The following is a 27333-nucleotide window of genomic DNA, read 5'->3' as shown; positions in this document are numbered from 1 at the left end:
ACTTATGCTATCCATAATTTTTTACATTTTCAGTCTACATGCAATTCTTGACACGTGATTTCACCAGTCTTCACGCCATCATGTTAAATGGTAGCACAAAAGTGGAAGTACCACAGTTGATGTCTGTGTGTGCCCTCAAGTCACTGAACTTGTAGGTTGTCTAGAATTTGTTGTTATTAAAAATAATGCTATTATACTGTTCACACAGCATTTTCTGTAATTAGGATCTTTTCCTGAGGAGGGTTTCTAGAAGTAGAATTACTGGGTGAACACAAATTTTACTATCTGCCAGACTTTAAACTTTTCTGGGAGGAACTCATTATCTAGAAGAGGAACGTTTATGATTAGAGATCAGAAATGAATAACAAGTCTACACGCACAGCATCTAAACCTCCAAATACATAATACTGTTTCCTGAGACCCTCCCTACTACATAGCAGGCACTGTGCTAGACAGACGCTGTGCGCTCATTGTTCCAATCCCTCCAATATACACAAACATATCCCTGTGCCTGAGGTACATGCTAGCCTTAAAAAGTTTTAAGACATTTTTGCAACAACACATGGCTTCATGTGAGTCCAAATTGAACTCTGAACTCAGTTCTGATTCCAAAATTTTGCCTTCTGTCATCTAACAACGAATACTGATATTTCTAAAAATATTCCATGTAAATATAACTTCATTTATCATTAAAAAGTGTACTTGGGAGTCCTCATAAGGACCAAAGTATGGCAGCTGTGTCATGCAATAGATATTCCTATCATTCCTACCATTTGGAGAGAAGGATAATGTCACCTTGAACCTTTTGGACTCTGAGCTTTTACTATTTATAATACACTTACGAGATCCCAGTGTTACTGTACAAAGACAAATATTACGTAGAGGCAGCCCTGATGTTGTGCTGGGTACTACTCAGTATTTCAGGATAACTGCTGTCTGGCTGCCCGGCTGATGTTTTGAGAGCTGATGTCAATCCCTTGTTTATGTCCATCCCACGGGAGGGGATCCATTTTTACCGAAGACTGAAGTCTGGCTCTGCGAGCACGCAGAGGCAACTGTCTAGAAGCCTCAGGGTGAATCAACAGCTGCAAGGCCACCCACACAAAGGACGCGGCTCTCAGCTGTCTCTTCATTCAGAGCCCCAGTTGGTCCTGACCCCATACAAATTTGGTGTTGCTGCTTTGATGTTTATGAACCGATTGCATTAAAGACCCAGGGTAATGATTCTGGGGTTAGAGAAACTGTTCTTTATACAAATGTGGTTTAACACCTCATCATTTTAAACTGGCTGTACTAACAACGCTCATGGTGCTCTTTGTTTTCCGGGGTTTTTGCCCAAATCTGCAACCTCCATTTGCTCTGGCAGGATGTCGAGTGTGTGCTGGGATAGATCTGAGCTGCTAGATACCTCGGGAGCTCTGCCACTCAAGGCGCTTCCTCAGGAAACCTCCTAAACAAGGAGGCTCCCGACAGAAGTCCCCAGCGCTGGAATTCACTGGCTTAGATGGCACCTGCTGTCTGCTGCTCTGACAGTTCTCAGCACGTCCCTTTAGTGCATCACGAACCTACTGTTTCACAGTACAGCACTGAGACTTAAAGTTTAGTGTGTTCATTCTGAAAGCTGCAGGTGGTACTACTAAAAAAGCAAATGCTATGTGTCATACACAGTGGCCTAACATGTAAGGACAATAGTTATACCTCAGGAAATAATTATAAAGCAACTTAATATAACTTTTTAAAAATACAAATAGTGAAAAAGACATCAACCATAATTTAGTCAATAAAAATCACACCAGTATTTGTATATACTTAAATTGTATCAGTAAATGTTTATGTAACAATTCAAGATAGACTTATGATTCCAAAATTTACTGATATTTTATTAGACTAAATATATGCTCTGTGACTTTATTCTCTTCTTAGGGAGACAGACCACCACTAGCCATGTGCAGCTTTTAAAATTTGAAGTAATTAATGAAAAATCCAGCTTCTCTGTATCCCTAGCCACACTGGAGAGGCTCCATAGCCACTTGTGCTACCATATTGGACAGTGGAGATATATTTCCATCATCACAGAAAGTCCTAGTGGACAGTAGTGATGTAGAGACTAAAATTATAAGGAATCAGGCCCACTTCTCTAACATATACCCTTGTTTAACTACTCGAATGAAAACCAAAGAGCATTTGACAGAAAGCTAAATATATACTCCTGCTATAGTGGAGGGGTGGGTGAATGAGGTGAGCGGTGTTGGACCAGATGTTGCTAACAAAGCAAAATGAAACATATTTTGTAACTGTCTCTGAGGACAACTCTTCTGAATACAAAAGTTTCATCACACACCTAGATAAATAGCCCTAAATCATAACTCCCTGAAAGTAGGCTCAGTAGACCAGATGAAAAATATTAATGTGCTTCTAAGCTACAAAACATCCTTTAGAGAATCTAAAATTGTTTAAGAATTGTTGGACGATATCTTCAAACTACAAAATTCTGATTAGATTTATTACAACTCTTAGTATTTTGTTAACCACCAATCACTACTCTAAATGTCCTGTCACCTATCTCAGACACCATTTTACTTCCAAATCTGTTCATTGGTCCTCCTGATTGATATATTTAATCAAGTTCTGAAAAGCTCACACAGGGAAAAAATTTACCAGGAGGCCTACCTTGCTGCAATAGTCAGTAAGATTCATCTATCCAGCTGGCCAAAATTCAGACTCCTGCTTTCTTGGGGAAGGAATGAGAGAGCTTTTTGTAGGCATGGAAGAGTTCTCTCTCCCTTTTCCAAAATTTGTTCTAACTGCCAATTCACCTCAAATAGTCTTCGTACTCATAATATCTGCAGGACTCAACAGACTCACTACCTATCACAGATATACTGAGTGGAGACAAACATCAGTCATGTTGATCCTAATAGATACATTTAAGGAAGGAGCAGTATGAACTCTGCTTCCTTCAACTGAAAACCATTTCCAAGTAAAAATGAACTTATCATCGACAGAGTACCGACAAATTAACCTCTTCACACCCCTAGACAAGCTTCATTATTCTAGGACTCCTATTACTGTACAATTCTGTTACAATAGTTTTTTAATGTACAACTTAGATTCCACTATAATAGTTTTTGAAAAGGTTATCTTTTAACAAACATTTTTAAAGTCATGGCACATAACTGATTTATTTCAAGTTATCACTGTTAATCCAAATTGGCACACAATCCAAATCATACAGTGGGCACGTATTGCAGGAAGTCGACTTTAAAAAGGAACAGGAGATTTGACTTTTTAATTTTTTACAGGAGCAAAATTACCCCTTATTTTGCCATAAACAATATCACTCAAATGATTCTAGTACCGTTCCTGGAACAGGTGCTCAATTAATGCCAGATAAATGCTTCATTTAACCTTCTAATTCTAGTAGGAAATCTAAGTCAAGAATCAATGGTAGGGCTTCCCTGGTGGCACAGTAGTTAAGAATCTGCCTGCCAATGCAGGGGACACGGGTTCAAGCCCTGGTCTGGGAAGATTCCCCATGCCGCAGAGCAACTAAGCTCGTGCGTCACAACTACTGAGCCTGTGCTCTAGAACCCACAAGCCACAACTACTGAGCCCACGTGCCACAACTACTGAAGCCTGCGTGCCTAGAGCCTGTGCTCTGCAACAAGAGTAGCCATGACAATGAGAAGTCCACACACCACAACAAGTAGCCCCCCCGCTCGCCGCAACTAGAGAGCCCGCGCACAGCAATGAAGCCCCAACGCAGCCAAAAATAAAAAAACAAATAATTTATTAAAGAAAAGAATCAACGGTAGCTAAAGTTATTTCACATCTAAGTTAAAAATGTACCATTTGCTATTTTATGCATTGCTGTGGACTGAATTTTTGATCCCCCGCCTTCCACAATTTCATATGTAGAAGCTCTATTCCTAATATGATAATATTGGAGGTGGAGCCCTTTAGGAGGCAATCAGGTCACGAGGCCCTTATAAAAGAGGCACTGAGAAAGATGATCTCTCTCTGCCTCAAGTAGACACAGCAAGAAGTCAGTTGTCTACAAACCAGGAGGAGGGTGCTCATCGGACATCAAATCTGCCAGCACCTTGATCTTGGACTTTCAGCCTCCAGAACCATGAAAATAAATGTTTGTTGTTTTTCCCACCCAGTCTATGGTATCTGGTATAATGTCCTGGACTAAGACACACACACACACACACACACACACACACACACACACACACATTCACACTTCCTTAAGAAATTACAAATGTTAAAAAGTATCTACTGATTTTTCAAATGTATGTTTTAAAAAGTGAAATTCACGTGGCACAAATATATCACTATACTAAGTGCAATAATGGTACTCTGTGATCATTAAAAAAACTGAAAAAATAAAACTTCCATCCCATTTCACTTATGACTCTTTTATATTATATAATTTTATATTAATATATTTTATATATATATTAAAATTAGTATAATATAATTTTATATTAATAAACATCTATAATAAAATAAAATAAGTAAATCCGTATAGGGAAGAAACAAGTTATCCAAAAGATGTAATATCAACTTACTTATTTGACCTCCTCCTATCTCTTCTAAATATTTATGCTCTACGATGAGTCCTTTACAGGCATTCTCTCAGGCCTTACAATTCCTTACAAGGTCCTCAGTTTGTCCATGTTTCTGTTCACACTTCAACCTTAGGACTTCTCTGCTGTTATATGTTAACTGGGACATCTGTAGGTGTCTAGAAACTGCAATTAAATGGCTTTATGGTTAAGTACTGTGTTTACATGTCCTAAAGACCAGCACGGGAGGAAGGATTAGTTTAGCTGGCAGCCACTGAATATTAAGTATGTTCATATGTGCAAAACACAGTGACTGAAAAGCCTTAAGAGGTTTTCCAACATTTAAACATTCCATTTCACCCACTTATTCATATTATAAAAGACAAAATATTTTAAAGGATTGGACTTACCCTCAAATAAATCTTCCAGAATTTCCTATGGAGTCATTTCAGGTTCTAAGTACTGAAAGCGAGCCTTTGAATTAGTCCATCCAAAGCGTTTCCAAGATATATTTTTCAACGAGTAGAATAATACTTAATCTATGTAGAAGTCTAGGTAAGTTGAAAATAAATTCAGTATTCTAAGTTAAAGTACTAAACTACTGTAATGATTCTAAGTTATTGTCAGTCTGTAACAGGTATTAATTTTGTGAGATTTCAACAGCTAAAAGCAAAAAATAAGCAATACTAAACTATGCTAATGCTGAGAACATTCACCCTAGCCAACTGAATATCCAGATAAGGGAATAAGATAATACCTAGGTACTGGTTACCTGGTTACTATTTTCCATTGTTCTTTTTAAACAAACAAAAATAAAATCTTTTTATTACTCTATTACCCTAAATAGTTACCAAAAATAAAATCCAAATATTGTTATTTTTAGATAACTATGGGGGGGAGGGGTATAGTAATGCTGTTCTTTCTCTTTTCCCTCCTTAAAGAACTCAAAGACAATATCAGAAGTTAGGTGCAGAATTATTTATCTGATTGATGTCAGAATTTAAATGTTGTAGGGGGACTTCCCAGGTGGCGCAGTGGTTAAGAATCCGCCTGTCAATGCAGGGGACACAGATTCAAGCCCTGGTCCGGGAAGATCCCACATGCCGCAGAGCAACTAAGCCCGTGCGCCACAACTACTGAGCCTGCACTCTAGAGCCCGCAAGCCACAACTACTGAAGCCTGCACGCCTAGAGCCCGTGCTCCGCAAGAAGAGAAGCCACCACAATGAGAAGCCCACGCACCACAACAAAGAGTAGCCCCTGCTCGCCACAACTAGAGAAAGCCCGCACGCAGCAACGAAGACCCAACGCAGCCAAAAATAAATAAATAAATTTTAAAAATAAATAATAAATGTTGTAGGTAAAATATTTAGGGTAGAGATGACAGAGCTAGATTATTTAAAACATCCATCTAAAGATACAGAGCTTTTAAAATAATATGCTCATCCTTAGGTTCATATATGGTGGTATTTTGCTTAAATATTTGACTGCCAATATGCAGAAATATTAATACACATAAAACATCCTATCTTTATGACAAAAATTATTTCACGTGATTTACATATGCTTTACACCTTCTAACATAAGTGATTTTTTTTCTTATAGCAGCAACTCAATTTTATTTTGGAATAAAATGATTTCTGAAAGAAGAAAATCTGCCAATATTCTCTTCTTTCCTTTCAGTTTGAAAATCTTGCTCAATTTTTCTAAATTAAACTAATGACTATATGATAAGTTTATGTTAAAAAACAACTTTTTTACTAAACAAGAAGTTATTTACCCATTTCTATCACCTGATGTCCTGTTCAGAAGAAATTTTGCAAAGCTTTAATATGATTCAGAAACAGAATAATAGCAGGAAAAAAAAAGTAAAATCTTTAATTCTGAGAAGATAAAAGTTTTTAGGTGCTGCAAATTTGTTTCTCAAAATTATCTACGTGTAAGGTTGTATTGAAATATTTATCTGTGTTAAGTTATACTGAGATGTTTAGCATGCTCATGTTACTACTGAGGACTAGTTGTTCACATTTACTTATATTACACTGACAAAATAGCAGTTCTATAATTTAAGAAGACACTAAATTTCAAAAGTTTGGATACATACAAAAATGTACTTTGAGCTCTGCTGGTTTAATCATTTGATATCTTAGATGTATACCTTCCTTTAGGATAACAAATACCAGGCCATGGACTAATTTAACTTTGGTTACATAATACTTGTAACACCCAAATGGGTTTGCAAATATAAACGTCTCTGCTCTAGCACAGTTTTGAGGGGAGGATTATCCTTCGATATATAACAGATGCAAGCATGTGCAATTTGGTAGTAGGAGGGAACTATTTTTACTATGGAAAGATGGAGTAAGGGATGGACCCTTTTAAAAAAGAACAGATCACTTTTATTAAATAATTCCCCTACAAAGTTTGCATCTTAGGCCCAGTTTCACAGAAATTTTGGAATGATATTAAATAGCCCTGCTTTCATTTCTCTTTTTGTTTAACACCTAGATTCTGAAAGTCATCCAATTTAATAATCTTTAAGACAACTATAAGAAATCAAGTCTCAGATCAGATGCAGTATCTGATGCAGACTATCTGTTGTCTAACTACCATTTCACTGGTCAGCCAGTCCATAAAAAAAGAATTTAAGCTAACTCAAATATTTAGGGAAAATAAGAGAAACGAGAACATGTCAAATATGCTTCCTAAGAAATTATGCCTCATTGCATAAGTTAAATATGAGAATTTCCACCTCAGTAAATCTCTCATACAAAAATAACCTAACACTTAAAATAAATCTAAGCCATTATTTATATATATTACTTAGCATATAAAAAGAAATAATATAAAAGTAGAAATTTGATGTTTCTTAAATCATAATTGCCAGAGTGTCTAAAAATAAAATCATCACCCCAAATCAGAAATGCTATAATTTAAAAATTTGCTACATAGTTTTTCTCAATAGCTCACCAAAAAAAACACACCAACCCTTCCCCACAAAAAATATACATATATAGGTCTGTAAGTTAGAGGCTGAAAAATATTAACTTCAAGGAGTTCATTTTAATTATGAATTGATATTGCATTTCTACAACCCTTGGTGATACTTAAATAAAACACCAATATCCAAAAGCAACAGGTAAACCTATAATGAACTTGGCAAAATGCATATCTCAAGTAGAAATATTTTTCTACGAACGTTCTAAAGAACAATGCTTAAAATTATACAAGGTTTGAAATATCATTTTAACCAAGTTTACATGAAAAAGAGAAACACCAAAGTTGATAATAGTGAAAGTCTTTTGGCTCTCTTACAAATGGTATCTTTATAATTCCCCAACTTTCAGAGCACGAGTATTTTTCTAGGAAAAATAAAATGGAAACTGTGTTTCTTATATAGCTTTATGTGTCAGAGTCACTTCCAGACCCCGGTCTGTTGTCATCTGGTCCATCACTTCCTTTGTCCCAGTCTTTCATGGATGCTCCCATCATGAAATTATCACGTAGGATAGCCCATCCTGGGCCCTCTTCTGATTTTGCTTCAGTCTGTGGAAAATTATACAATCAAAATATTCAGAAGTCAATTTCATCATAAGGAAATTTTAAAATTCCAAGCTATAAAACAAACCTGTCAACACTTTTATAATAGGAGTGAAATCAAGACAAATTATAGACTGACTTTATTTATACATTATGATCATATATGCACAAATATGTAGTACTATGTTAAAATATTTCAGCCTTATAAAAGAATCATGGAGCAGAATTAAACTTTTTTTTTTTTTGCAGTGGGGGGTATAATACAGTAAAATCTAGGTTTGGTATCAATTTTTAAAATCTTCTGACAATCAAAACAGACTTACAAAATATCGTTTAACATTCAGTGATAACTTATTAGAAAATGTTTGGCAAATTATTTTAACACAAAGAAAAATTTAACAAAGGTTTTTAACCCAAAATAAATTAAAGGCGAGAAAATGAAACTAACCTGATACTGTGCTAGGTTTTAATAGATGCTATCTCATTTAACATTTGATAAAAATTTGAACCAGGGCTTCCCTGGTGGCGCAGTGGTTGAGAATCTGCCTGTTAATGCAGGGGACACGGGTTTGAGCCCTGGTCTGGGAGGATCCCACATGCCGCGGAGCAACTGGGCCCGTGAGCCACAACTACTGAGCCTGCGTGTCTGGAGCCTGTGCTCCGCAACAAGAGAGGCCGCGATAGTGAGTGGCCCCCGCTCTCCGCAACTAGAGAAAGCCCTCGCACAGAAACGAAGACCCAACACAGCAAAAATAATAAATTAATTAATAAAACTCACTCCAAATTTCAAAAAAAAAAAAAATTGAACCAAATGTTCTTTATTTAGGTTATAATCTCACTGCCTGGCCAAATCATGGACTCAAAAGACTAATCACATGCTAAAACCATAAATATCTGAAACAGGCAATAAACATAATAGGTAGTCAATTCATTTTGTTTATTCATAGGATTTATATAAAACTATGTAAGAGAGGCTAAGAATTACAGCCTCTTATTTCATGCTACAACAGTACCACCTTGTGGCATTAATTAGGTAATGCAGGATGCTGAACTCTAAACTGGTTTCTGTCCTTCATTCCACAAATATTTACTGAGAACTGCATATCAAATACCTTTCTTAGTGTTAGAAACAGAGTGATGAACAAAACAAAGTCCCTGTCTTCATGGAGCTAACAGTCTGTGCTTTTCTACTCATGCCATTCACAGAAATACACAATGTGGGAAAAATCTCTCTAAATATACGGGAACCCATTTGGTTAGAAAATACTGTTACCTTATGGGAGCCATTAATCATATAAAAAGCAATTATTAAGGGAAAAGATCTCTTAACTGGGTTAAGAGATTACTTATCTAATTCTGCTGAAGCTATCTTTTATTTTAAAAAATATAGCCCTGAAACAGTCATACCATTAAAAAAAAAAAGGACACTATTACAAACGGGAAAAATCTCCTATTGGCTTACTCCTCAGGGCTTGTCCCTCAGTAGAACCCAAAGACTGGACAGCATATAAATGTGACCAAAGATTTGCAGAAATGACTTAGTGAATCAAACAGTGCACTTTGTACTATAATTTAACCAGCATAAAGAAACAAAAACATCTGTGCTAGGTTAAACCCAACAGTAAAACAGTTCCAATGCTTTTCACGCCACACTGATAGAGAGTAATGAAGTAGAAAGGCAATTTATAACGCTGCTCACAGAGGATGCTAACACCTCCCCATCCCTCATCTCTACAGTGTCAAACCTACATTCCTAAAAACGATTTCTGCTTCTGTCAGATTAAATTACCTAACTGGATAAAAGGCCATTTTCCCTGATTCAACTGAAGTTTTCTTTGCCAATCTCTTCACCTTACTTAAAAGAGACAGTTGCTCCCAATGAACAGAGATCCACTTAGAACCAATAACTGTAACACTTCTCCTGCCAAATTAATTATTCAAAGTTTTCAATTAAATTCTAAAAAGTGTATGCTTCCTGGTATAGGCATACACAAATTACTAACTAGTAAAGACAGCCTGACATTAATGTTTGTGTTTACATGCGAGTATGCACAACCTTAATGGTAAGGCTCCATGTTTAAATAACTACACCCAACATGCTATGAACACGTTACCGACCCAGAGCAGGCAGACCCCACGTGACCGACTTCAATGCAGACTTGCTTCTACATGAGAGCTCACCCTGACAGCCAACTTCTGCCGCATCACAGAGTTGCAGGCACCACAAGAAACAAGGGAAGGAAGAAGGGGAGACGACGACAAAATCTCAAACAGGCAGTTCAGAAAGAAAGAAAGGAATAACAGTGGACCAAAGGAAAAGATTCATTAATTTAAATGGTTAGACCTACTGTCTCGATCAAGACGATCAAGTAAACGTATGTTTTAGGCAAAGAGAGCGATCATAGCATAAATTCAAAGCTCTTCTCAATTGTCCAACTGGAAAATAATGAAGTAAAGCTTTACTGGAGGGTCTTGGTGGTGGCGTTCTGGTTTTCAAGCACTCATACAGTCTGCTTCAGTCAGTCTCAAAGTGTGGCCCTCACACCAGCATCAGCATCACTTGTTAGGAATTCACAATCTCAGGCCCATAAATACAGAAACATTAAAAAAACAACAACCCCCAAAACTTGGGCCCTGTTCTGGACCTACTGTATCAGAAACTCTGGTTTAAGCTGTTTTAATAAGCCAACCAGAGCTTCTGATGCTCACTAAAGCCTGAGAACCACCAAATAAAAGGACAAATATTTCTTAGAGACAGTTTTCTTTCACTGCTGTAAGACTAAGTACACTTTACGGCTGAGAGAGAAAAGATTTCAGATTTTGGAATCCAATGCAGACACAGCACTGGATGCCTGACAGACTGCCATCATTCAAGCTACATTACAGTGGCATTTTTATACCACAAAGCAACAATATGGAGAAAAAAACTGACAACATAAAATTTAGTACGAACAAGTGTAGGTTAATATAGTTTAAAACCAGGTATTTTCTATAGTATCTCTCAAGATGGCAGCTCAAGAAAAAAAACCTCTCTCAAGATGACCCTTTAACTTCTAATGCTTCCACATGCTGAAGAAATATGCAGCAAAAACGAAGGCAGGGGATCTGTGTGAACATAGACAACTAGGCCTGCTCAACTGCACAGCTTAAGCAACAAAGGAAAAGTGACTGCTGTTTTAAAGACATAATCCACTAGGACAAGATCCAAAGAGAAAAACAGCCACAAAGTTTTAGACGGTGGAAGCAGATGGACTGGAGGCAACTGTCTTGGCAAAGCCAAGGAAGGTGAATCCTACAACTGCGACTGTCAGGCTGACAGCTAATCCAAATCACACGGCAGAATGTTCAGGGGAAAAAACCCAAAACTTAGAAACGGGCAGTTCTGGGTACTTCTGGAAGTGAGGGTAAGAACAGAGGAACCAAAATAAAGAGAATTGGGTGACAGTTATCTTAAGAAACAATCAGGTCTCTAGATCCGTTCCACACTCCACACTCCCCTGGCAGAACATCTGAGGTTTAACCCCTGGAGAGGTTATGAGCTAGCACAGATGAAGGCATAGGTGCAGTACCAAAACCAAGGGATTAGGTTACACACACACACACACACACACACACACACACACACACACACACACACTCCACCCCCAACAATGAGTCCCAGCCTTCTTCTCACATTGGGCTCCCAAAATGCTGGTCAGCAGATCTTTTTTCTCCAGGCAGGAGATCAGGAATACTCTAGAAAATCTGACCAGTTAATAATAAATAACCCACAGAGAGAAGCCTACATTAAAGCTCACATGTCATGTGGACAATATCCACATACTCAGAGTTTCCAGTAACCTTTTTAGGATTATTTGTTCTAGTCATGAACAGACAACTAAGGTTTATCAGAAAGAAGACAGAGAATAACATAAACACAAGCATTTAAAAAGCAACTTGCTTGGGAGACTGGATTGACATAGATACACTAATATGTATAAAATAGATAATTAATAAGAACCTGCTGTATAAAAAATAAATAAAATAAAATTCAATAAAAAAATGAAAAATAAAAAGCAAATTGCAGGAAAAAGAAACTATTCAGGCAGACAGCAGAAGCAAGAAGAACTACAATCCTGCAGCCTGTGGAACAAAAACCACATTCACAGAAAGACAGACAAGATGAAAAGGCAGAGGGCTATGTACCAGATGAAGGAACAAGATAAAAACCCAGAAAAACAACTAAATGAAGTGCAGATAGGCAACCTTCCCGAAAAAGAATTCAGAATAATGATGATGAAGATGATCCAGGACCTAAGAAAAAGAATGGAGGCAAAGAGGGAGAAGATGCAGGAAATGTTTAACAAAGACCCAGAAGAATTAAAAACAAACAAACAGAGATGAACAATACAATAACTGAAATGAAAAATACACTAGAAGGAATCAACAGCAGAATAACTGAGGCAGAAGAACAGATAAGTGACCTGGAAGACAGAATGGTGGAATTCACTGTTGTGGAACAGAATAGAGAAAAAAGAATGAAAAGAAATGAAAACAGCCTAAGAGACCTCTGGGACAACATTAAACTCAACAACATTTACATTATAGGGGTCCCAGAAGGAGAAGAGAGAGAGAAAGGACCAGAGAAAATATCTGAAGAGATTATAGTCAAAAACTTCCCTAACATGGGAAAGGAAATAGCCACCCAAGTCCAGGAAGTGCAGAGAGTCCCATACAAAATAAATCCAAGGAGAAACATGCCGAGACACACAGTAATCAAACTGGCAAAAATTAAAGACAAAGAAAAATTATTGAAAGCAGCAAGGAAAAAATGACAAATAACATACAAGGGATCTCCCATAAGGTTAACAGCTGATTTCTCAGCAGAAACCCTACAAGCCAGAAGGGAGTGGCATGACATATTTAAAGTGATGAAAGGGAAGAACCTACAACCAAGATTACTCTACCTGACAAGCATCTCATTCAGATTCAATGGAGAAGTCAAAAGCTTTACAGACAAGCAAAAGCTAAGAGAATTCAGCACCACCAAACCAGCTCTACAACAAATGCTAAAGGAACTTCTCTAAATGGGAAACACAACAGAAGAAAAGGACCTACAAAAACAAACCCAAAGCAATTAAGAAAATGGTAATAGGAGCATACATATCGATAATTACCTTAAACGTGAATGGATTAAATACTCCAACCAGAAGACACAGGCTCGCTGAATGGATACAAAAAACAAGACCCATATATATGCTGTCTATGACAGACCCACTTCAGACCTAGGGACACATACAGACTGAAAGTAAGGGGATGGAAAAAGGTATTCCATGCAAATGGAAATCAAAAGAAAGCTGGAGTAGCAATACTCATACCAGATAAAATAGACTTTAAAATAAAGAATGTTACAAGAGACAAGGAAAGGACACTACATAATGATCAAGGGATCAATCCAAGAAGAAGACATAACAATTATACATATATATGCACCCAACATAGGAGCACCTCAATACATAAGGCAACTGCTAACAGCTATAAAAGAGGAAATTGACAGTAACACAGTAATAGTGGGGGACTTTAACACCTCACTTACACCAATGGACAGATCATCCAAAATGAAAATAAATAAGGAAACACAAGCTTTAAATGATACATTAAACAGGATGGACTTAATTGATATTTATAGGACATTCCATACAAAAACAGCAGATTACACTTTCTTCTCAAGTGCACACAGAACATTCTCCAGGATAGATCACATCTTGGGTCACAAATCAAGTCTCAGGAAATTTAAGAAAATTGAAATCATATCAAGCATCTTTTCTGACCACAATGCTATGCGATTAGAAATCAATTACAGGGAAAAAAATGTAAAAAACACAAACACATGGAGGCTAAACAATACGTTACTAAATAACCAAGAAATCACTGATGAAATCAAAGAGGAAATCAAAAAGTACCTAGAGACAAATGAAAATGAAAACGTGACGAACCAAAACCTATGGGATTGCAGCAAAGGAAGTTCTAAGAGGGAAGTTTACAGCAATACAATCCTACCTCAAGAAACAACAAACATCTCAAATAAACAACCTAACCTTACACCTAAAGGAACTAGAGAAAGAACAACAAACAAAACCCAAAGTTAGTAGAGGGAAAGAAATCATAAAGACAAGAGCAGAAATAAATGAAACAGAAACAAAGAAGACAATAGCAAAAATCGATAAAACTAAAAGCTGGTTCTTTGGAAAGGTAAACAATATCGATAAACCATTAGCCAGACCCATCAAGAAAAAGAGGGAGAGGACTCAAATCAATAAAATTAGAAATGAAAAAGGAGAAGTTACAACAGATACCGCAGAAATGCAAAGCATCCTAAGAGACTACTACAAGCAACTCTATGCCAATAAAATGGACAACCTGGAAGAAATGGACAAACTTTTAGAAAGGTATAACCTTCCAAAACTGAACAAGGAAGAAATAGAAAATATGAACAGACCAATCACAAGTAGTGAAATTGAAACTGTGATTAAAAATCTTCCAACAAACAAAAGTCCAGGACCACATGGCTTCACAGGTGAATTCCATCAAATATTTAGAGAAGAGCTAACACCCATCCTTCTCAAACTCTTCCAAAAAATTGCAGAGGAAGGAACACTCCCAAACTCATTCTATGAGGCCACCATCACCCTGATACCACAACTAGACAAAGATACTACAAAAAGAGAAAATTACAGACCAATATCACTGATGAAGATAGATACAAAAATCCTCAACAAAATACTAGCAAACAGAATCCAACAACACATTAAAAGGATCATACACCATGATCAAGTGGGATTTATCCCAGGGATGCAAGGATTCTTCAATATGTGCAAATCAATCAATGTGATAACCATATTAAGAAATTGAAAAAAAAACCCACATGATCATCTCAATAGATGCAGAAAAAGTTTTTGACAAAATTCAACACCCATTTATGATAAAAACTCTCCAGAAAGTGAGCATAGAGGGAACCTACCTCAACATAATAAAGGCCATATAGGACAAACCCATAGCAAACATCATTCTCAATGGTGAAAAACTGAAACCATTTCCTCTAAGATCAGGAACAAGACAAAGATGTCCACTCTCACCACTATTATTCAACATAGCTTTGGAAGTCCTAGCCACGGCAATCATAGAAGAAAAAGAAATAAAAGGAATACAAATGGGAAAAGAAGAAGTAAAACTGTCACTGTTTGCAGATGAAATGATACTATACATAGAGAATCCTAAAGAGGCCACCAGAAAACTACTAGAGCTAATCAATGAATCTGGTAAAGTTGCAGGATACAAAATTAATGCACAGAAATCTCTTGCATTCCTAAACACTAACAACAAAAGATCAGAAACAGAAATTAAGGAAACAATCCCATTTACCATTGCAACATAAAGAATAAAATACCCAGGAATAAACCTATCTAAGGAGGTAAAAGACCTGTACTCAGAAAACTATAAGACACTGATGAAAGAAATTAAGGATGATACAAACAGATGGAGAGATATACCATGTTCTTGGATTGGAAGAATCAATATTGTGAAAATGACTATACTACCCAAAGCAATCTACAGATTCAGTGCAATCCCTATCAAATTACCAATGGCATTTTTTACAGAACTAGAACAAAAAATCTTAAAACTTGTTTGGAGACACAAAAGATCCCAAATAGCCACAGCAGTCTTGAGGGAAAAAAACGGAGCTGGAGGAATCAGGCTCCCTGACTTCAGACTATACTACAAAGCTACAGTAATCAAGACAGTATGGTACTGGCACAAAAACAGATCAATGGAACAGGATAGAAAGCCCAGAGATAAACCCACACACCTATCGTCAACTAATCTATGACAAAGGAGGCAAGGATATACAATGGAGAAAAGACAGTCTCTTCAATAAGTGGTGCAGGGAAAACTGGACAGCTACATGTAAAAGAATGAAATTAGAACACTGCCTAACACCATACACAAAAATAAACTCAAAATGGATTAAAGACCTAAATGTAAGACCAGACACTATAAAACTCTTAGAGGAAAACATAGGAAGAACACTCTTTGATATAAATCACAGAAAGATCTTTTTTGATCCACCTCCTGGAGTAATGGAAATAAAAAGAAAAATAAACAAATGGGACCTAATGAAACTTAAAAGCTTTTGCAAAGCAAAGGAAACTACAAACAAGACGAAAAGACAACCCTCAGAATGGGAGAAAATATTTGCAAAGGAATCAATGGACAAAGGATTAATCTCCAAAATATATAAACAGCTCATGTAGCTCAATATTAAGAAAACAAACAACCCAATCCAAAAAAGGACCTAAATAGACATTTCTCCAAAGAAGACATACAGATGGCCAAGAAGCACATGAAAAGCTGCTCAACATCACTAATTATTAGAGAAATGCAAATCAAAACTACCATGAGGTATCACCTCACACCAGTTAGAATGGGCATCCACAGAAAATCTACAAACAACAAATGCTGGAGAAATGTGGAGAAAAGGGAACCCTCTTGCACTGTTGGTGGGAATGTAAATTGATACAGCCACTATGGAGAACAGTATGGAGGTTCCTTAAAAAACTAAAAATAGAACTACCATATGACCCAGTAATCCCACTACTGGGCATATACCCAGAGAAAACCATAATTCAAAAAGACACATGCACCCCAATGTTCATTGCAGCACTATTTACAATAGCTAAGTCATGGAAGCAAGCTAAACGCCCACCGACAGACGAATGGATAAAGAAGATGTGGTACATATATACAATGGAATATTACTCAGCCATAAAAAGGAACGAAATTGAGTCATTTGTAGAGACGTGGATGGATCTAGAGTCTGTCATATAGAGTGAAGTTAAGTCAGAAAGAGAAAAACAAATATCGTATATTAACGCATATATGTGGAACCTAGAAAAATGGTACAGATGAACTGGTTTGCAGGGCAGAAATTGAGACACAGATGTAGGGAACAAACGTATGGACACCAAGGGGGGAAAGTGGCGGCAGGGGGAGGGGTGGTGGTGGGATGAATTGGGAGATTGCAATTGACATATACACACTAATATGTATAAAATAGATAACTAATAAGAATCTGCTGTTTAAAAAATAAATTAAATTAAATTAAAAAGAGAATATAGTGGATAAACTTTAGTCAGTTGCTTTTAGTGTCTTTTACAAAAACAAGAAGCTCTGGGGAAAACAAGATGTTTCTGCTAGGACAAAATGCATGACAGGACAATACTGCCTGGGTGTGGTTTGGTTTTTAGTGCCTGGGGCATAGTCCATATTAATAGTATTTCTCATAATCCTCCTGATATGATCACTGGAGAAGAGTGGGAATTGAGCTTTTTCACTTATTTCTTTAAAAAAAAAAAGAAACTATTCAAATAAAGAAAATTTAGGGGAAAATACCATTAATATCCTTGAAGAGTTAGAAGATTATATTGCATCCACAAAGAGAGAACAGTTACTATTTTAAAATAAACATTAAGAGAATAACAAAGAGCTTGAAATTTAAAACACGATGGCAGAAATAAAAAAATTATTATAAGGGTGAGAAGACAAAGTTAAGGAAACCACGCAGAAAAGAGTAAAAAGAAAAATGTGATGGAAAACAGAAGAAAAAGTAAGATAATTCGAGAACCAGTCCAAGAGGTTTAACATACAAATAACAGGTCTACAGACAGAGATATGCAAAAATGTAGAGGAGGAAAATTGATGAAATACTTCAAGAAAATTTCCCGAAAATGAAGGACACACATTTCCAGAGTGAAAGGAGCCCTCCTGAAAGTCCAAAACACTAAAAAAAAAATGAGCCACATCAAGGACACCATGTACAGTTTCAGAACAAAGGGGTGCTAAAAGAATGCGCTATAAGCTGCCAGAAAGCAAACAAATAAATCACATACATACAGATGATCAGGAATCAGAATAAGATTCAGATTTTCCTACAGCACCACTGGAAGCAAAAAAGCAATAGATGAATGCTTTCCAAATGCTAAAAGAAAAGAATTTCCAATTGAACATTTAATACCCAGATACACTGTTATTCGAGTGTGAGGACAGAATAGAGGCACTTTCAGACACATGAGGTACCCAAAACTTTACTTCCAATTAAGCCTTTCTCGAGAAACTACTGAGAATGCCCTCCACAAAAAGGTGGAGTAAATCAAGAAGAGAAAGACACAGGAAAGAAAAAAATAAGGACATCCAATGCAGGAAAGAGAAGGGCATGTCCAGGATGAGACTGAATGGAGACTCCAGCACGGTGACTAGTCAGGCAGGGAGGAAAGCTTGCAGCGGTGACCTCGGGAAAGGCTGCTGAGAGCTGTCATCACCAGCCAACTGCCACAGTCCCATCATTTTAACTGGACAAAACCCCTAGAGGGTATGCTTTACCGAAACAGTGGGAGTAAACCAAGAAAGAAGAAGATACGAGATCCAGGAAATAGGGAATCCAATCCAGCAGACATTCCAAGGATCAGAAGAAATTTACGTCCCAGGATGACAACTGTGAAGCGGCCCAAGGGAGCAATCAACCCAGAAAAAGGAAAATAGAGGATTCTAGGAGAGAATGTCTCCAATAAAGTTTTTATAATAGATACATTACCTGAGGTAATTTCATTTTGAAAAACTAAATAAATTGTGGACGTTAAATATGAAAATCAAGGCAATTATTCATTTCAGGAAAAACAAATAGAAAGGAAACATAAGTAAGGAATATTACAATCTTCAGCTGTAAATAATACTTGTGCAGGCATAATAATATATGTTGAACACTGAATTAGCAAAAAATTATAAACTAACTATATTGAAAGGACATCCGGGAGGAAACAGAATGTGTAAGAGGAATGAAATATTTGCCTACAATAAGAGAAAGCCAACAGGTAACACCTCAAATTGACAAATCAAAAGATCTGGCTCTGTGATAGCTGGGAATATGAGATGTGTAAGTGTCAGCAGAACTAGCCACAGGAGCCAGCTGTCCTGGTTGCCCAGGTTGCCCTGGGGTCAGAGCCGTGCAGAGTAGACAGAATGGTGCAGAAAACTGCTTTATTTGATAATGAGCTTTTTGGCAAAATGTGGTCTTTTAAACTATATGCCTAAGTAAAAATTAATTTAAAAAGGAAAAAACAGGACAACAAGGAGAAAACCAACTATTCTTCAATCATTTCCACAAATCCCCAAGTTTTACAAGCCTCCTCCAACATCTTCCTAAAAAAATCTCCCCCAAGAAACCTTTCTGGTTTTATTAACCATAATGATTCTGCTTTCCTTTCTAACTTATTCAATGAAAAAAAGAATTACACTATGAAGCTATTATGTGCCAGACACTTTATATAATATTCCCTTGCTTCTAATTCTCCTAAGTTTCCTAGCCAGATTGCCATCATCCTTCTCATCTTTAATAAGGAAACTAAGGCTCAAAGAAGTGAAGCAACTTATTTAAGTCAGAGTTAATAAACAGCTGAGTCAATACTTAAATCCAGATCCATTTGATTCCAAAGCCCAAGTTCTTTCCATAATACTACACTGCTCTACAACTTAATCAATATGAACACAATATATTACTAAGTCATCTGTTATAACCTAAAAATTACACAGTAGAGTGAGTACTAAAGTACACTGAAAACAACTGAATACACTTTCAGATAATTTCTACGAAAGTCAAAACTTGGGCAAATTATCTCACACAACAGACTTACATAATTTCAACTTACTGGATCTTTTCCATAAAGATGACTTAACCATTAAGTAGAAAACCTCCTAAATGCTTGGAGCACCCACAAAGAAAAGGTGGATCAGAGATTAATATAAGAAAAGGAGAAAGCTTGAAGCAAATTCCAAATGTGTCATTTGTTGGTAAAATTTCCCTAGGGTGATCCCTAGATAGGTTTCATTAAATGTTAAGACATCACGAGAATTAAAGGTTTTTGTTTTATTTGTAAAATAGAAGTAGTGGCAATATGATGTATTATGTTTACAACAGGAATAAAAAACCAAGAGAGTTCTGGATGTGAATCATTGTTAACCACTGACTACAACACTACAAATGAGAAAGTTTAGATAGAGGTCCGAGACCTGAAAGAAATTAAATGTACTTCCCTTTCTTAACCTTGGTATAAATGTAATGTAAGAGACAGTTAATCATACTGTACATGTGAGGCACAGATTATTTACCACCATCAGATGGAAGTTGTTTTGACATCTAAGTCTGGATGTCTTGACATCTAAGACGGGATTGATAAAAATTTAGCAACTTATGAAGTCTGTCAGGGTTACTGCAAGGCAGCAATGACTCAATGACCTAAAGCAACCTACAAGACAACTCTCTGTGCCTACATCAACTGAAAAATAAAACTGACTTAAATGCAAAAAACTTAATGAAAACCATATGACGCAAGGAAACAAAATAGTCCCCACCCTCACTGGCCTGGTTTTACACAAATATTTAATCAAGATCATACAGAAGCAGTCTGTGTTGATTTTGAAGATGAAGACAACCCTTAAAAATGTTAATCAGCTTCCATTTCAAGGTTCAAACATACACTGGCAGCTATTGAAAAGAAAACTGAAAACAGAGGTTTGGAATTATTCATTAGTCTAATACCAAATAATTAAGAGCTTAACCTCATTTCAGTTTTGAAGGGGGAAAATTAAAGTCAAATCCTAAAAAAATAAACATTATAATCATATCTAAATTTAGCAATCAGCAATAGCTGATTTCATTGCTTTCCCTAAGAAGAGCGTTCTGTTTCCATTTTAATTTATTTTCACCTAAACTAAAAAAGGTTCATACCACTGGTTAAATTCATCTTAATACCTTTGTTGTTGCAAATTTTTGTAAGCTATTTACAGCTGTAGTTAGTAATCTCCCCTACATTTGTGAAAGGAAAATCAAAATGGAGTCAGTATTGCTAAGAGAGCCCTCTAAAACACAGCCAAGGGGCCATTAAAGAAGTGTGACTTATGCACATCTCAGCCTGGATGGAATCTCACCCTTTGACCTGATGAAGCCATCCAGAACATCTACCAGAAATTCGTGACAGCATAGCCTATCTACTTATTGGACCCTACCCTAAAACAACTCATGATTTCTTAAGGACAAAAATATTTTCTGACTTCAGTCAGAGTCAATCACAATTCTCGTCGGGTGACTTTTAACAACCTCATGGCTTTTCATCTTTATGATGAAACTTTCTCTTCCCTGTAACACTCTTCTGGGATCAACCGAATCGTCTGCATCTCCCAAACTGCAATTCTTAAGACCCCAAATAAACTCTTTTCTTATTTGCAGACTCCTGCTTCTTTTTTTTTTTCTTTTTTTTTTTTTGGTTGACATATTAAATCCTATCTAAAAGTTCTGCCTTGAAATGAAGGGTATATGAGAAATCCCTTTATATAAAAAAATGTATTCTGGTAGAAATCAAAAGAAGTAAAATATAGCCCCAAATCTTTAGAATTTAAATAAGAGCACAAATGATTTTCTAATTGTGCAAGACATTGTTCACATACCTCTAAAGAACTGAAAATTCAAATATAAAGGACTGAAAATTTTCAATCTAGAATATACGAGAATTCCAATGAAGAACCTACTGATTCAAGTTTATATGAAAGATCCCATATCTAAACAAACTCAAACTTTTCTCTGATTCCCACAGAATTCTTAATAAGCAATTCCTACTTGCCTTTATCAATTTTTGCCTTCTCTATTCCTTCACAAGCTTGTTTAACTCTTACTAGGATGGTATTCCAGGCAACAAGCCCACTGGGCTTCATTTTTGTTAACTTTTTGTTTAGTTTCCAGATTCTTGTACAGTTTACAAATTCAGATGGGTAATTTCTAAGATCCAAGCAAACTAGAAAAGCATTTAATAAGAGATCCCAGGAAAAAAGATCAAGATGCTGAAATCATGTCACCTTTAATTACAGCCCAAGCACATATTAAATGTACAGAACTCTCTAAGAAAACCTAATGCTGCCTGGCTTTCCAAGAATTCAGGCCTAATATTCCTGGAAAACAAGCTTTTTTGATGCATTTTTTTTCATCCACTATACTGTTTTTTGCTTTTATTTCATTTGCTGCCCTTCACTTTACTATGCACTTAACACTTATGTCCTTGTTCAAAGTGGTTCTATTTGGTTTCTTCTGTTCTAACTTGCTATCTATATACATCTAGCTCCACAAAATTAAGTCTTAGGAAACATTCCTGCATCCCTTATTTTCTTCATTGTTTATATTCTCTTAAGAATTGTTAAAAGCTGACTATACTGCCTAAAAAGACAAACAGAACATCTCAAGGAGCCTTTTGACACAAGTGCTCTATACATTTTCATACTCAATTAGGATTATGAAATATTTAGAATACACTCTGCCAAGTCAGTCTCTTAAAGCACATCCTTATTCTTATACCTACTACATTACATAGTACATTAGTGAGAATTGAGATTTATAAACAAATTAGCAGAGCTATGAATTTATCTAGAAAAGAGACACCAATGTTTTAATATCACAACTTTGTTAAAAGCTTAAATGAAAAAAAACATACATAAGCCCCTCCTCCATGTGAGGACACAGCAAGAAGACATGGCTATGAACCAGGAAGCGGGTCCTCACCAGACACCAAATCTGCCAGTGCCCTGATCTTGGACTCCCAGACTCCAGAACTTTGAGAAATGAATGTCTGTTGTTTCAGCCACCTAGTCTGTGCTAATCTATTATAGCAACTTGAATGGGCTAAGACAGCATGTTACCTATTTCCTCTTCTGAAATATGAGGGACGATAATAGTAAATACTCTCTCCCTCAGATATCACATACACACATAGCCATAAAGGTCATTGATATAAATAAATGGCTGCTTTTGCCAACACAAAACTCCTTGTCATTCTTTTAAATGTAATATGTGATTATTATCCCTCCATTCTTCTCCTTAATTTCTTGAAGTACCCAACCCCCAAGGTCTTTGCAGCAATGAAACGTACAGACTTCTTGCTAGTCCAACACTGCCGTTAGTTTATGAGACGGGGTATCAACAAGGAAAAATTTTTTTTTCAAAATATGGAAAAGTTCTTTGTAAAACCATGAAAAGCTAGCTATACAAACAAAACTAAGTTATATCTGGTAGATAATATGCATACTATCAATCAATCTAGTGAAGTCAACAAAAGATTTAAAAATAAATGGATTGTCTCACTAGAGTTCCTTGTACAAATGGGTGATTCCAAGTCTGGGACACAGGAAGTTCAAGGTTTGGTCTGGGACATCTTGTTATCCCAGAAGGCAAGAAGTACTCAAAGAAAAATGGGGTCATGTCAAAAGGGCACAAGAGCCACTTTGCACTGGTTCCCATTACCTCATTTGTGAATTTAAGCATCAAAAAGCATAATGTTTGTAAAATACTGAACAAATAAAAATTCTTATGTCCATGATACTAAACAAAAAACAACAAAAGGCGGGGGGAGAGAAGGCTCTCTTGCCAGCACTGGAGATGACTGCTAACCCAACTCCTCACTCCAGAAAGCAGTAATTAAAGGGAAGGGAACATTAGCCCCCATCTTTAGGAAATTAAATTCATCCCTAGAAAAATTAAATAAATAAAAAATAAATGAGAAAATCACCATTCTGTAAACTCCAATGACATAACTGTTTTAAACAAGGATCATCAATTGATGCTAAAAGGCAAAGGAAAGATAGAGAAAGGTACTTGCTCCTTCCAAAGTTATTCATCCCAGAAATTACTTTATAACTGTAGGGGGAAAATGCACTTTTAATACGGGACTATTTATTACCACTTTAACCAAATGAAAAACTACCATCACTAATATGGATGTGATGCAATAGTAAGTACAGAGCATCTAAGTATCACACCTATGAAATAGGCCAAAAGAGTTTAACCTAAATCCTAACCTTTAGTCCTAACTTCCAGCCTACTAAAAAAGGGGCAGAGAGGAACAAGTTAAAAGATATCATGACAAAACCATCAGGCAAATTCAGAATCTGGATTCATTCTTCAAGACAACTGGTTTGTCTCTTTATATATTCTTCTTAAAAAAAGGTGGGGTGGGGTGGGAGAGGACAAGGGACTGGTCAAGAAGAAAAGAGACCAGGATACAAGCAAATGCTCGGTGTGAACCTCGACTGGATTCCAGTTCTCGAAGTTATAAAAGAATCCTTTGAATTCTGTGGTATGTGAATCATACAACAATAAACCTAATTTTTAAAAAAGAATCTCTGGGACAGTATAGGGACTACCTTCAAATAATCATCCCAAACAAACAAAAACTAGGTGGAGAGAGGATAGGCAGACAGGTATAAAATAAACACATGGACAAGTGCTAACAATTTTAGAAACTAGGTGACAGAAATACTGGTCTTTCACATGTTTTTCCTGTTTGAAAATTTTCTATAAAATAACTGAAAAAAAAAGGATTCTAAAATTTCTATTAGGCAAACAATGATTAAATGATATCCAATAACTTTAAATTCCTTGATAAATGAATAGAAAGTCAATTCTAACAGTAAACTTATAAAGAATTTTCTTTCTTTCTTTTTTTTTTTTCTTTGGCCACACTGCGTGGCTTTTTTTCTTTGGCCACACTGCGTGGCCACACTGCGTGGCTTAAATGAATAGAAAGTCAATTCTAACAGTAAACTTATAAAGAATTTTCTTTCTTTCTTTTTTTTTTTTTCTTTGGCCACACTGCGTGGCTTCCGGGATTTTAGGTCCCCGACCAGGGATTGAACCCAGGCCCACAGCAGTGAAAGCGCCAAGTCCTAACCACTGGACCACCAGAGAATTCCCCAAAGAATTTTCTAAATGAGTCTAATGAGTTTCATAATTCTGAAGTGTTTTACTATAATATTTTATCTTACTTCCTCCTTAACCAGTTTTAAGGAATGAGGTTTTAAAGTGGGTCATTCCCCAAGTGCTACTACATAACCAGTGAAGGGGAGGTGAGACCCAGAACTCAGCAAGCTGTCTTGCTTACCTCTCTGTCTAGTCTGGGCAGGCAACACTGGGGCTCGCCAGACAGCCCCCCTTCTTTCCAGCTCATCTAGGTGAGAGAATGGAGACAGTTTTCTGTTCTGCTTCTAAAAAAGTACCTCACTATTTTAAGCACACGGGCACTAATGGCTGAAAGACAGTTCTGGAGCAATAGAGACTAGGTTTTCACCCCGAGTCTGTCAATTATTATCAGTGTGTCCTGAGGCAAGTCATTTAATCTGACTTTGGGTTTCTCATCTTTAAATGAGAGTTCTAGTATTTCTTAAAATGATAATTATATAAAAACACCTTCCATAGTACCTGGCGCAAAGCAAACAATAATAAGGCCCCTCCCAGCCCATTTACCCTGTCCCTACCACTAATGCCCTGAGTCATCACGTACACACAGAGCCCCCGACTGAGGACATCTGTGATCTTCTAATGTTCTGCGCACTATTCACAAAGTTGAGAACGTTCAAATAGTAGGAAAGCACCCACTTAGAAACCAAATCCCCCTTGCTAAGGAAGAAAGTTACAGTTCAACCACAGCTTGAAGTGTGGGGTAAGAGAAAGTGGACACATTTCTAGGTCCTCAAAATCTAGTTTTATTACTTTGTAAGAAGAATGCATTACTAGGCCAGACACACCTAAATGAGAGAGAACCTTCCAAATCTAAACACAATTTTTATTCAATTATTAGATAATTTTTGGACGATCCAGTAATTCAGCAGTAGTAACAACAGTTTCCTTACAAACTAGCTTCCAAATTCAGATTCATCTTTAACTATTATCTGTTAGGAAAAAATAAGAACTGACTATAAGAAACTCATTCTAATGACATGCTATTGCAAACATTTATATAGTGCTTCCTAGATGCCAAGCTTTCAAATTCTAAGCACTTTACGTATACTAAATCACCTGACTCTCACAGTATCTCTGTGAGGTCGTTATAACTCCTAGAATGACTGTCTTAAACAGAGAAGTATCCTAGGTTTGGTGTGGGTAAGCAACCCATCTGCAGTTAGCGGCAGACCAAGTATTCTGAACCCAGGCGGTCTGGTTCTCTAGTCAGTGTGTAAAATAATTCTTTTGATTTTTAAAAATGCACCATAAGTGCAAACACATGGGTGTAAGACACATCTTGTGCAGGACATTTAAATTAAAAAACAAAAATCAAAGAAAGAAAGAAAAAGCCTCAATCTCACTGATGAAAATCCTATGCAAGCAGCCACTTCAGCCCCTTCAAATACAACATTTCTTCAAAGCAGGCCAGAAGATGTACGGCACCACTATTAATTTTTATTTTAACAGTAACTAAAGATTTCCACAGCAGCTCCATAATTATATTTTTCACTTATACCCATATTTCCCCCATGTCAAATGCTGTATGTTACCACACTGCCAAACGTACGTTCACTTTGATTAAAACTGCTGTTCAAATCAGAAACCACCCTATGTTAAAATTAAACAGCATATTTTAAAAGTGAGTACAAAGAGAAACTGGCTTTAGGCTGTTCCCATCAACAGCAAAGTGTACAATCATGCTCATTCTTACTTCAAACTTGGAGTCTCTCTTTTGTCTAAACTCTAATCTATTTAGGCATTTTCAGTAAACAAACATTAAGCTGAATTATTTACAAAGTGAGCATTCCACACATTCCTGTTAGAGCCGCTTTCATGTGAGAGTAAAACAGTGTTGCCCTGCAATGTAGGGGCAACTTAAGGACAGCATCTTTCTCACCCCCTTGCCTGCCTTCCACACCCCCAACTCCTTTTAAAAACGGAGGCCTGGAAATGACCGGGGGACCACCTAGGGACCTGTGTGAGGAGTCCCTCCATTCCTAGGCTTTCTCCCTTGGGAGGAGAATTCAGTAGGTCTATGAATCAACAGGAATGCACAATTTTAAAAGTACACAGCAATTCAGAGTCTAGGTCTAAGTTACCAAGATACCAAAGAAGCCAGGTATTTCAAAAGTATTCCCACCACTAAATACCTAGCTGTGAAGAAATCACATAGTTGTCATTTATGAGAAATGTATGAGAAACAGAGCCCCCTAACTTACCTCTGTGCTTGACACTTAAAGCACTCATATCACAAAATCAGAAAAAAGTAAATACCTAGTCTCTTCCAGTAACTTTTCCCCTTGATTTTGATTGAAATTTGTTGTCCTGCAATCAGTAAGGAAATTACTTTCTAACAGAAACTAGCTAGCAC

General features: G+C 36.6%; 1 protein-coding gene across 1 annotated transcript in view; it reads right to left on the bottom strand.

Annotated features, from left to right (window-relative positions):
* Positions 1-7961: 7961 nt before the first annotated feature.
* RRP15 (ribosomal RNA processing 15 homolog) overlaps positions 7962-27333 on the bottom strand; it is a 46580-nt gene continuing 27208 nt past the window's right edge. Inside the window, exon 5 of the mRNA XM_060127133.1 lies at positions 7962-8119. Within this exon, the coding sequence (XP_059983116.1) occupies positions 7976-8119 (144 nt within the window). The 3' untranslated portion in view covers positions 7962-7975. The remainder of the gene's footprint in view (positions 8120-27333) is intronic.

Source organism: Lagenorhynchus albirostris, chromosome 2 (genome assembly GCF_949774975.1).
Source record: "Lagenorhynchus albirostris chromosome 2, mLagAlb1.1, whole genome shotgun sequence".
Taxonomy (NCBI): Eukaryota; Metazoa; Chordata; class Mammalia; order Artiodactyla; family Delphinidae; genus Lagenorhynchus; species Lagenorhynchus albirostris.
The sequence above is the reverse complement of the archived record's forward strand: the minus strand, read 5'-3'. Positions and strand labels throughout refer to the sequence as shown.